The 12,524-nt window shown below is 40.1% G+C and overlaps 1 protein-coding gene across 4 annotated transcripts in view; it reads right to left on the reverse strand.

Moving 5' to 3' along the window:
- PLCB4 (phospholipase C beta 4) overlaps positions 1–12,524 on the reverse strand; it is a 380,701-nt gene that overhangs the window by 12,769 nt on the left and 355,408 nt on the right. For all 4 annotated transcript variants that reach the window (XM_046679316.1, XM_046679314.1, XM_046679315.1 and 1 more), the window contains 3 exons: positions 4,606–4,721; positions 3,241–3,316; positions 1,336–1,511 (listed from right to left, as the gene is read on the reverse strand). In XM_046679316.1, coding sequence (XP_046535272.1) covers positions 1,336–1,511; positions 3,241–3,316; positions 4,606–4,721 — 368 coding nt within the window. The remainder of the gene's footprint in view (positions 1–1,335; positions 1,512–3,240; positions 3,317–4,605; positions 4,722–12,524) is intronic.

A 12,524-nucleotide genomic window follows, 5' to 3' on the forward strand; every position in this document is an offset into this window, starting at 1 on the left:
CTAAATTCTGGTATTGCAGCAATGGTCAAAGGCAGAGTGATGAACAGACCTTTCTGTGTACTGAATCAAGGGCGTGTCTAAGGGAAGAAAGAAAAGACAACTTCTAAACCTACACAATGAAATAGAATACTTTAAAATGGATAGAGTGTAGAAGATTATCCCACAGGAAACAGCACAGTACACATCTAGGGGCCCCAAAAGAGAATGGGAAACCATGGCAAAAACACATTATGTTCTTATGGCTGTATCTATCCCACCAAAATAAGGTTGGGAATTTGGGAATGTAACCAGATAATTTATGCAGTTAGCATTTGAAAAGTTTTTTGGTTGGTTTGTTTGTATAATGCTTCTATTTTCTACTCTTTTGTGTGTATCAATAGGCCCTAACTGTGGCATATGGTAGACACTCAGTGAGAAGTAAGCAGGCTGCCACAAAGCTGTGACAAAAAGATGTAATCAATATAAACACTCTTCTGTCAGAGGAAATGTCCAGCTCTCCATTTGCAGTATTTTATTTTTTATTTTTGGTGAGGAAGACTGGCCCTGAGCTAACGTCTGTTGCCTCTTTTTGCTTGAGGAAGACTGTCGCTGAGCTAACTGTGCCAATCCTCCTCCATTTTGCATGTGGGATGTCGCCACAGCATGGCTTGACAAGCAGTGCATAGGTCTGTGCCCAGGATCCAAACCTGTGAACCCTGGGCCACCAGAGCAGAGTGCATGTACTCAATCACTAAGCCACTTGGCCAGCACCATTTGCAGTATTTTAAATGCAAAATTCAGTGTGCTGAAGTAGGGAGAGAGAAAAATGAATTGATACTTCTCTGCTGTTTCTTGATCAGGCCCTCTTTCTAAAATTCACAGATAAATAAAATCATGTAGAGAAAGTTGTCTCCACATTCAGCCAGTGAATGATCAGAAGCGATAACTCTAGGAGCTTAACTGGCTGCTCTTTATCTCCTTCTGTGCCTTTTCTTCCTGAAAGACTCCAGATCATGTGCAAAGGCCAGTTGTAGCCCCACCATTCTGTGAAGGCTCTGCGACCACTCCAGAGGCAGCAGAGCTCCTTCAGACTGTAACGCTTATTAGTATATATCATACACAATTTGTAATTTGACTTAATTTTCATGTGTGTTGATATCTTGCCAACACTTGTAAGCCCTCTGATGGCAGAAGCCATTTCTTACAGTTCACCTTGCTCACGCTGACTGTATGATATGGTATACACAAAAGCTCAGTATTATATGTCACATTGATTTTCCTTACTGCCTTGGCTCACACACACGATTAGTCTCTATAAACAATTAGAGTTTATTCCGGAGACGGGAACCCTCCTACCTGTCATGGGACAGTTTTAGCTGCTGGGTTTGCTGCTCGTGGGCACTGATCAGGAGCTTTCTCAGCAGCTCGCACTGCTGGCTGAGGTGCAGATCCCGGATTTCTTGCTCCTCAGCACTGTGGGTGTTGATCATTTCTGACCACTCCTTTGTGTGCTGGGCCACAATCTCTTTGACCTGTGTAGGAAAAGGGGGATGGTGCCACCTGGAATTCTCATATATTAGCTATGAACTGTAGGCAGAGTATTAGTTATGTATTTCAGATCCCTCCCACCAATACCTATAACCTGCAAAAAACAAATGGGAATCAGGATGTCATAGCTTATTAAAATAAATTAATCACTTTAGCTCTAAATATTTAACCATAATCTGTTATTTCACTGCCTAACTTGCCCACCTCCCATTGTCTGGGCCTCGGGCTCCTTTACCGATTCCATCAGAATTCTCTGCATCACGGCATGCATTTCCAGCTTCCCTTCCACAAGGCCACAGGTCTGAATAGACACTCTGCGTTCTTCTAGTCCCAGATCGTGACTTATCGTGTCAACCCTAACAACTGCTGGGGAAGAAAGCGATGCTAGAGTCTATTTCTCCACCTCCTTGAATCTGGCTGACCTCGAGACTTGCTTTAGCCATGAGACAGGGGCAAATGTGATGCAAGCAAAGGTTTGGGAAGTGCTCACCCTTTGCTATGCCTGGAGCCCTGAGGCTACCTTGTGATGGAGCCTGTGCCAGCCTACCGGAGGATGAGAGGTCATGTAGGAAAAAGCCACCAGCAGCCAGCCTACCACAAGATATCTGAGTAAGGCTATCAATCCCAGCTGACTGGAGACACAGGAATGAACCCAGAAAAAATCAGTAGAAGAACCACTCGGTTGAGTATAGCCCAAATTCTGACCCACTGAATTGTGAGCTAATAAATGGTAGTTGTCTTAAGCCACTCAATTTTGGCATGGTTTATTATGCAGCAAAAGCAAATTGGTACAGTTGGAAGGTTTCTACCATCCCATTTATAGAAAGCATCTAAAAATCATGGCATGTTGCTCAGTCATTACTTCTCAAACATTCTAGTTTAGAAGAGAGAAAGAGAAAGTGGGGAACAGCTCTCAAAGACACGTGGCACACTGCCTCTATAGATTTTGAGGCAGAACAAACACAACACACAAAGCACCAAGGAGAACTTCAGCTTGAACAGCATGGCTGGCCCATGTATGTGGAGGGTCACTGAGCCGGATGATGGAGCTGCAAGCACACATGTGGAGGCTGGCTGGTTTGACGAAAAGCTATAGCTGGGAGCTTTCTTTAAAAGTTTTTTTTCTTTCCTTTTCTAACCAATATTGCTGGAAGAATTATTTGTGTTCTTGACTGGAACTCAGTGCTTAGTGCCCTAAATGTCCACAAACTTAATTAAGGTCCCCTAAGCTCCCATTTTCTTGTGTTTTTTGGGAAATAGGAGTAATGAAGCTCATCTCCTAGAATGTCAACTCATGATTTTTTTCTCATCTCTAATTTCCACAGCAAATTTAGGATGGAGCAAGTATCAGAGTTACTCAATCCACAATTTGGGTGGTTTTCTGTCATATGTTTAATGTTACTTCTATAGGGAAGCATATTCTGTATTTTATACAGTATTTCCTTTTAGTCCATTTATTGTTTCATTTGACGTCTCTGAAGCAGACAACTTGGATATTATTAGCATATTTCTACAGATGAAGAAAAAAATGTTCCATGAAATGGCTCTTTGTAAAGCCAGTGAGTCTGGAACAAATGTGGACCCCTGGATCCCTCGGCTTCCCAGACTGGCCCCAGGCTACTGTTATTTCTGATTTATACTATGCATATGGCTTCTAAAAAATTACAAAGTATCTTATGCAAGTTGCTGCTGTAAAAATAGGCATTTTCTTACCTTAGATTTGTGATCTGATGTCAGTGTCTGAATTTTAATTTCTGTTTCTTTTTTCATTTCAAGACAATTACTTCCCCTGAAAATGGAAAATTGCAAATGCATGCCAGATGTTAGATATCTTCCCATTCTCACGGGCCTTTGCTTCAAGGCTTTCTGATGAAGACAATCTGTTCATCAAACATAGGATGCCATACCTCATTGGGCAACATCAGTTTTTCAAGTAATACACACACCTTACAAAATATCTGTATCATGATTACTCAATTCAACCAGTTCACAAAGAGACACTTCAGACCTAACAATTATTTCATTGGGAAGGGTCTGTTGTCACAGTTTCCATTTTGGTTTCTGCTTTTCTTCAAGCTATTTTTCATTTATTCAATAAAATATTATTTGGAATGAAGACTGGAAAATAGGTCCTCAGCCTTGAAGTGAATTTTTAATCCTTTTTGTTTGTAAAGCCAAATTTTTGTCTTTTACAAATGCCAGCAAGAGAGAAAATAGCATTTCTTGGCATCACAGGGTAATTTTTGCTTCTTATTCTATTGTGAGCAGGAAATATATACTAGGCAATTTCCCAGCAACCATTATTGCTTATTTCAGTGATTATTTTTTTTTCCTTTGAATTATCCATATGATTGGTGAAACCAGCATAAGTCCTGAGCCTCTGTCTTCAACATATACGCTCTGATTTATTATGGTCTAAGTTAGAATGCTTCATTATATTATTAATTGAGAATGTCTCTGAGAGAAGCATTATTCTAAAAATGCTAGGTCTCTCATCAAATCTAACACTTCTCAATGGCTGGCACTGAGTATGTTTTCCCTCTAGTCTGTTATTCAGTGAGCTTGCAGCATTATGGAAACAATCTCCTGGCTTAATTCTAGACAAAATCCTTCACAGTAAAGGCAATGATAGGTTTTATTCAACAGTCTTATCTATTGGCATAAGCTAAGGATTCTTATAATACTAAAAATCAAGATTGCATTCTTTTCCTCAGGTGCATCAACCTTATTATGTATTTTCTGGCTATACAAAATATTTCTTTTTTAATTTTCTCTACTCAACTTTACCTTGTCCTTCCTTCTCCCCCTGTTCACCTTAAACATACCTGAACGGCAAACCCATGAGAGACATAATTATTACGTCATTAACCAACAGCTGTAGAACTTGAATAAAGCTCCCTTTTCTACTTCCATCACTCCCTTCAGCTGAATGAGTCTCCTCTTTTCCAGGAATCATTTTTAATGATGAAAACACAGTCAAGATTAAGTTCTTCCTTGCCCTAAACGGGCAGCTGAACTATGGGAAAAGACAAAACATAAAAAGGCAAGAAGCCTCCAGAAGGAAATAAACACTGTTACCCCTTCTTCTTCATTGCCTTCTCTAGGATTTTCTCATGAGTCGACTTCTCTTTGTCATACTGTGCCACGATTTTGTCAACTTGCGTGCAGTGTAACTTTTGCATGGTACTGTGTTCCTGAATAAGAAGAATTTGCAGTTAGGAGTTGGACTTTCAGTGTGGCTGATAAACTTTACCCTTTGCTAGGCTGGCATAATTTTCACCAGCTTTTCCAGTCTTGGTTTGGAAATCAACAAGTAACCAAGTCTGGGAACTAGAAGGACTTCCAATCTCCTACCCAACACAAGAGTTTCTGGTACGTGGGTATTCTCAACAAGGAAGTCTCCAGCCTCAGACTCATGACCATGCCAGCCTCGAAAGGCTGCCCTTGCTCACCATTGGGCAGCGTCAATCATTTCAAAGTCCTTTCTTCTATACATACATTTCTCCATAGAACTTCCAGTCATCCATCCTTGTTCTGCTGACAGAGCCACCTAATTAGCCTACTTCCACACATTGGTCCTCAAATACCCAAGTTTAGCTGCCATATTTATTGTCTTTTATATGCTAAATATAACTATGTGTCATGTGACACGGCTTCTAAACACTGGGCACACTTTGCAGGGGCTTGGATACCATCACTACACAATGAGAATTGCCAGTGTGGTTGTGACTATCAACTGATTTCAAATACCCATAACTTGATATTTTCACTGGTTTCCTGATCTAGATGCATTCATGAGGATGACACAGTGTTCAGGAGCTCAGGCCTTCAGTTTTACAGATATTTAAAATATTTTCCCATGTGCTTCATTTGATCACTGAAATTGGGGCTGCAATGCTTAGAAAATAAGTATTTCTCTATAGACATTATTTCCTCCTGATAATCTGGCCACAGCTAGTGATTTACCTGAAATCACATTTCCTGAGCTGCTCAGCCCTTCAAACATAGAGGAAATCAGTAAAATCAGTGACACCCAACTCTAAATGATACATGATGTTACAGCGTATTCTTACTCTTGAGAAACTTAGAGAAATGGGGTGGTATGTAAGACTGGAATGCATAGATGTTATTCATGTTATATAACCCCCCTCACAGTCAGATTTCCTTTTGCTTGTCGTTTTTTTTTAAAGCGAGTGACAATTAAAAAAATTAATTTTCTTCCTAAGGGAGGCTCGACTTGAAGCAAACCTAATTCGTGAACATCTTTAAAAGATTTCATAAAATATAAATGGGGAAGGGATTTCTAACTTTACTAAGATTTACTTAATTTCCCAGTGCTGTTAGTAAATTAATATAGGACTTGATCTGTCAATCATTTATGCATAAATTCTTCAGAAATGCATTGGTGCACAAGGTCCCAGCATTCTTGCCCAGCGGACACATGCCTTTGGGAGAAGGCCTGGAGGAGGGTGTTCTGGGAAGGTTCCCAGAACAGGAACTGATAACGGAGACAACTGAGGTGGTCTGAGGTGATGTTATCTTGCTGTGGATTTGGGGTCAGAGAATTATATGTAACAACGTCTTGCTTAATTTGTGGTTAGAACCATCTCATAAATCTAGTCATATCACTAATGTGTATGCACTTTTGTGTTATAAACACATTTCTGTCAGGGGTTCTGCAACGTGGCATTGGGTTAAGGATGTGGGTTCTTCAGTCTCCAATCCTGGGACAAGCTACTTAACCCTCTCAGTCTGCTCACCTTTATAACTGGAAGAGTAATAGCTACTTTATACGGTTGTTAGGATCAAAATTCAATACAATATAATTCATATTTCAAATGCCTGTTATACCTTATTCAAAATTTAGTGACATAAACCTATTTATACTATGTATTCAATACTCATGATAATATACAGAGAGTGACTTGGGATAAGGGACAGCAACCAGAATAATTAAATCAATAAACCTTTCCTCCAAGCTTAATCTCCTGTCCCAGGAATAGACTAACACACTGTGTATCCTTATTTGAATGGCTTTAACTACCCTTGCATTGCCATGGAAAAAAAAAAAACACTTACTAAATGGGCAAAAGATCTGAACAGAGATTTCTCCAAAGAAGATATACGGATGACCAACACGCATATGAAAAGATGTTCAACATTATTAGTTATCAGGGAAATGCAAATCAAAACTACAATGAGGTATCACCTCACTCCAGTCAGAATGGCTATAATTAACAAGACAGGAAATAACAAATGCTGGAGAGGATGTGGAGAGAGGGGAACCCTTGTACACTGCTGGTGGGAGTGCAAACTGGTGCAGGCACTATGGAAAGCAGTATGGAGTATCCTCAGAAAATTAAGAATAGATCTACCATATGATCCAGCTGTCTCACTGCTGGGTATTTATCCAAAGAACTTGAAAACACAAACGCATAAAGATACTTGCACCCCTATGGTTCATTGCAGCATTATACACAATAGCCAAGACTTGGAACCAACCTGGGTGCCCATCAAGGGACAAATGGATAAAGAAGATGTGGTATTTATACACAATGGAATACTACTCAGCCATAAGAAATGATGAAATCCAGCCATTTGTGACAACACGGATGGTCTTTGAGGGTATTATGCTGAGTGAAATTAGTCAGAGGTAGAAAGTCAAATACTGTGTGATCTCACTCATAAGCAGAAGATAAAAACAATGACAAACTAACACATAGCAATGGAGATTGGATTGGCGGTTACTATAGGGGAAGGGGGGAGGGCAAAAGGGGTGATTAGGTTCACATGTGAGGGGATAGACTATAATTAATTTTGGGGTGGTGAACATGATGTAATCTATACAGAATTTGAAATATATTACGATGTACATCTGAAAGCTTAAAAAAAAAAACCAACTTACTAAAACACCCTACTACCAGTCTTCCTCCTGAGATTTAGAAATCCTCATGCCTATCTAGCACATGTGTTAATTTTCCTGGGCAAATAAATAAGGGGCTCTGTGTAAATTTACATAAAAAGATATTAGAGGGACCACATTCCTATGTCTGTTGCAAATATCATTGAAAGGAGGATGGAGAAGATTGTTTCTTTAAATATTCTAATAAAGCACAGGAAAAGGAGAGGCTTGGAGACTTAGAAGTAAGCTGATACAGGCCATTTCTTAAGGAACCATTCTGGTGAACATATTAACTCAATTAGATATGAGGAATGAGGCTGTTTGTACTATAAAGGTATTCATGATGGATTCACATCTATAAAATATGCTCTACAATAGCAGGAGAAGTCTTCTTGTTCACTAGTACACAGCACAAAGCTTGGTACAAAACACATGCTCAATAAAGATCTGTTGCATGAATAAAAAATTAGCATGGGAAAGTAGCAAGAGGATTCCAGTCCGGGCTCAGTCAATAATAAGCCAGCCAGCAGCTTTGTTTAACATATATAAATCTTTCCAGGCCTCAATTCTTTATTAGAAAACTGAACAAGATCTGTTTGCCCACCCTAATTCATGGAATTGTGATGAGCTGCAAAGTTATCTAATGTATGTAGAAATAATTTCAAAAATTAGAAGCATATTGAATTAAAATGATTATAGTTAATACAAATAAGAAGAAAGCTGGTCTTGAAAAATTATCCGTGTTTCCTTCTGTGCTCAAAATGCTATTCCCTGTGTGGTAGGCAGTGATGACTGAAGTGTTTTTGGATAATCTGGTTCTCAGACACCACTTCTCCTTCCACAAAGGAACCAGGATCTGAATTAACGATCATCATGTGACGGGGTCAAGACTCAGCTTCCTGGGGAGGAGCCAGGAAAAGATCTCTAAGCTCATTTTAACTCAAAAAAAAAAAAAAAAAACACCTAAATCGTGAGACACTATAGAAGAGACATACATCTTTTTCATTCAGTCAGGTCAAGAGTACCAAAATTCAATGTGCTGACTTTAAAGTCGATCTTAACTGGGACATTTTAGGGGGAATAAATGTATAACTTTTAGCAGAATTTGTATATGATTCTCATCGAAGAGTAAATTCAGCTTCTTTTGGGAGAAAATTCTGTTGCAATTCATTCTTGTGACTGATGTGATTATGGGTGTAATTATTGCATCACAGATGATGCTGAAAAATCTGAGCAAATCATGTCTGCTCAGTGTGTAACTCTGAGATTACCAGTAAGCTGCCTCTGTGCGTGGGTGCTGTGTCTCCGGCCCTTTCTACTTCATAACAGAGTTGTAAGTCTGTTACTGAGGTCTTACCATGAATTACAATTGATGAGTTTTAACAGCAGGCTTGGTGTTATCAGCTAACTTGCTTGCCTAGCAAAGAGCAAATTTTCCATTACTAGTTTTACTGAAATGCCAAATTTTAGTTGGTTTCGCAGGCATTTAATTTGACTCACCTAATAGTGATGTTGCAAATTGTGCAACCTGGTGACCCAAGGGCCACATCCAATCTACAGATGTAGTTTTTCAGATTTTTTTCTTTTTTTGGTCTACATTGTATTTGAAGAAAAGACTGAAGTAGTGGCCACTATTAAAAGATCAGGAAATTCATATACAATTTCAGATTTTATAGCTCTCCTTTAGAGAACAGAGCGGGCCCCTGGCCTCTCGAGGTACCAATGGTGGCAGCTAAATCTGACTTCCCCTTTGAACAGGAATGAGCACTCCCCTGTTTACTATACCTGGGCAACGGTCTTCATGCCTGGTCCCTAGAGGCAACTGAGTTGTAATTCTTCTTCTAACATGTTACTGGGAGTAATTATCCAACTTTGGGTTTTAAACATTTTGTCCTAAGGATTTGACCACATCAGACAATTGAAAAGCATGCTTGTCTCAGGAAAGCAAACGGTTCTGGACCTAATGAGTCATGTGCTAGGGTGGATCACTGTTGCTTAGCTCTGCTTTTTCTGTGTCTCATCTAACAGATACTTGAAAACCATACCCCCAGTTTCCATTACAAACTGAAGAGGTGATTCTAGAAAGTGAGAGACAAATAGAAGTCTGATAGCCAGCTGCATTCACAGGGTCAAAAGCAATTGACCACTGGCATTTTCCAAAAACTAGGCATGTTAATAGCATCTCGATCTCATTTGGGGCTAATGGTCATTTCTTCTCACTCTCTTAGCAGCAGATCATCCACCTGTTTCTATGGCTTTCTTTTACAAATGGCAGCTGTTCATATTCACACCACTGTTGTGCCTCCATCCTGCAGCTACCCTTCAAGTTTGGAAATAGATTCTCTTTTGGATGAGACATTTATTTCTTAAACCACCGAGATTTAGTTCATGGATTCTCTGCTTCCCTATAGGTCTGACATTATTGGCATTATTACCGACCGAGGCTGATATGTAAGAGCTGAGAGTGCCCTACCATCACTGAATGTGGACTAAGTACTGGTCTTTGCTCTTAGCTACCAAGTGCCAAGGAGGAAGCGTGGGCACTGTGGTTGGGAGGGTGCAGCTCAGGCTACCTTCCCTCCTTGGTAGTTATTTTACAACCTAAGGGTTTGGGATGGCAACCTTAGTCAGCCCCATCTTGGGTGGGCTTCAAAACTGTTATAAAAGTGTTGTAGATGTTGTTTCACAGAAAGGCTGGGGGAATTTATTCTCACTATTGCTTGACAACAGGGTAGAACTTGTTTTTTAAAGGGGTCTGAACTGCATCTTGCAGGCAATTGGTGGGGTTTCCACTAAGGGACCGAGGGACAGTAAAGAGTGTTAAACAATATTCCTAAAGAAACAGTTCTCAAAATTAATTGTGTGTAGGAGAGGAGTTTATTTAAAATGTATTTCATAGACCTCTCCTTGGAGATTATAACTAAGACTCTGATGGGCACAAGAATATGGAATTTTACGTAACCTCCAGCTCTTGGCCCAAGAATCATATGTGAAAAATCAGTCCCAAAGGAAGCCAAGATATATGTGCCGTGAGAGACTCATGATTGCTCTTAAAGCGCTTTCACTAAGACCACCAAGATGTGTGGAAACATAAATTAACGTGGGAAAAGTCAGAGGCAAACCTGCATAGTGGTTAAGAGCTTGAATTCTGGAGTCAGATAGAATTTTGATTCAAATCCTGGCTCCACCTTTAAAGGCTAGGCAATTTAGCCAACTTGTGTTTCTTTTAAGTGTAAATTATCTCATCTGTCAAATGGTTGGTAGACTGTTGCAAAAATGGCCACAATTTTTTCCTCTCTGCATCCACCCCCACTTAGCAATGTGACTTTCTGGCTCCTCCTGTCAAGAGAGGTAGAGTCCTCAACCCTCAACTCTGGGCCTTAGGATTTTCTTTAGCCAAGAGAACAAGGTGGAAGTGATGGTGTGCCATTCTGAGCTGAGGCCCCAAGAAGCCTTGCCTGCTTCTGCTTGGTCTCCTGGGACCCCTGTTATCTGAGTAAGTCTGGACTAGCCTGCTGGAAGATAAAAGACCACATAAAGCAGAGAGGAAGTGGCTCAGGAGAAGTCTTCCAAAACAGCCAGCCCCCTACATCTGCCCACCACCTGCCAAACTGACAATGACAGCAGGTGCAGGAGTGACCTCAGCTGAGACCAGAAGAATCATCCAGCTGAAGCCAGCCCAAACTGCTGACCCACAAAACTGTGAGCTAAATACATGACTGTTGTCTTAAGTCACTTACATTAGTTTGTTACCCAGCAAAGGCTAACTGATACAAGTTAATATAATTATAGTACTTCATGGAATTGTTACAAGAATACCTAAGAATAAGTGCTTAAGTAAACCTCAATGTAGATTAGCTAGTTTTACCATTTTAAAAGTATTGACAGGCAGAAAATTAGTGTTAGGAGAAACACGATCAAATGGAAATCAGGCAGTAAGTGTGTCTAATGATGATAGGTTTGTCACATCCTTCCACTTTCTTCAACAGCTTTTCTTTTTTCATTTTTAAAGACAAGTGTGTTAGTCAAGTAGGCCTCAGCACATATCAGGCAAGTAAATATTCATATATATCCTTCATCTTACAAGCTGGCTCAGATGAGACAGTGGAAAATATTACAGACTGAAATATTACGGAGTTTACAGACAGGAAGATCTAATTATTTGAAAAAAATTATTTGCAAAGCCCTTGGACAGTTAAAGTAGATGAAAAGCACTTTAGTTATAACCAGCATTCACGAGTTGTACGGCTCTAGGCCAGGGACTCACTTCTCTGAATTTCACTTCATTCATGTCTAAAATGCAGACTTCAGGGATGTTGTGAGGATTTGGGAATATACATAAAATGCGTAACACAAAAGTGGCATGAAATAAATGTTAACATTATTCACAGTAGTAGTTTTATACAAAAAGACTACAAAATTCAGAGTGCATAAATTATACAGCCAAAGCAGGTTGAATAAAAAAGTGGGTTCCCTGTGTATCTAACGTGGGAGAAGGAATTCATTCATAAGCTTATAATCACACACTTGTAACTTGAACTTGTGAAGTAGCTGAGGGTATGAAAGCAAGCCGTGAAATGCATTCCCCTGCTCAGAAATGCTTCTGAGAGCAACAGGCAAGCACTGCACATGTGACTGGGGCAACTTAGCTCTGCTGCTCGACCTAAGGAACTGTGAAGGCTTCCTCCAAAAAATCACGTGGGACCTGTTATGAAAGTCCACGCAAACTTAGGCGGTAGGATTTAGGGAAACTTAAAATCTTCTTTGAGGTTCTGGTTCTATTATAATGTGGGGCTCTAAGAAACTCAAGGTTGTTTTCTGAAAATGATGGCAACTTTGATCCTTTTGGCCATCTGGGACTTACTGGTTACTAAGTAATACGAGCATTTCCCTGCCTACGAGTGTGAAGAAAACGGAAGGAAGGAAGCAGGTGGTGTCTGAGGTGGAGAAGAGCTACCCAAGCCACCCATCAACTGTCTCGCAGAACACTTTTTCACCTGCTGTGGACTAAATTCTTGTGTCCCTCCCAAATTCTTATGTCGAAGCCCTAATTCTCAACGTGATGGAATTTGGAAGTGAGGCCTTAGGGAGGTAA

This window comes from Equus quagga, chromosome 12 (assembly GCF_021613505.1).
Source record: "Equus quagga isolate Etosha38 chromosome 12, UCLA_HA_Equagga_1.0, whole genome shotgun sequence".
In the NCBI taxonomy this organism is placed as follows: Eukaryota; Metazoa; Chordata; class Mammalia; order Perissodactyla; family Equidae; genus Equus; species Equus quagga.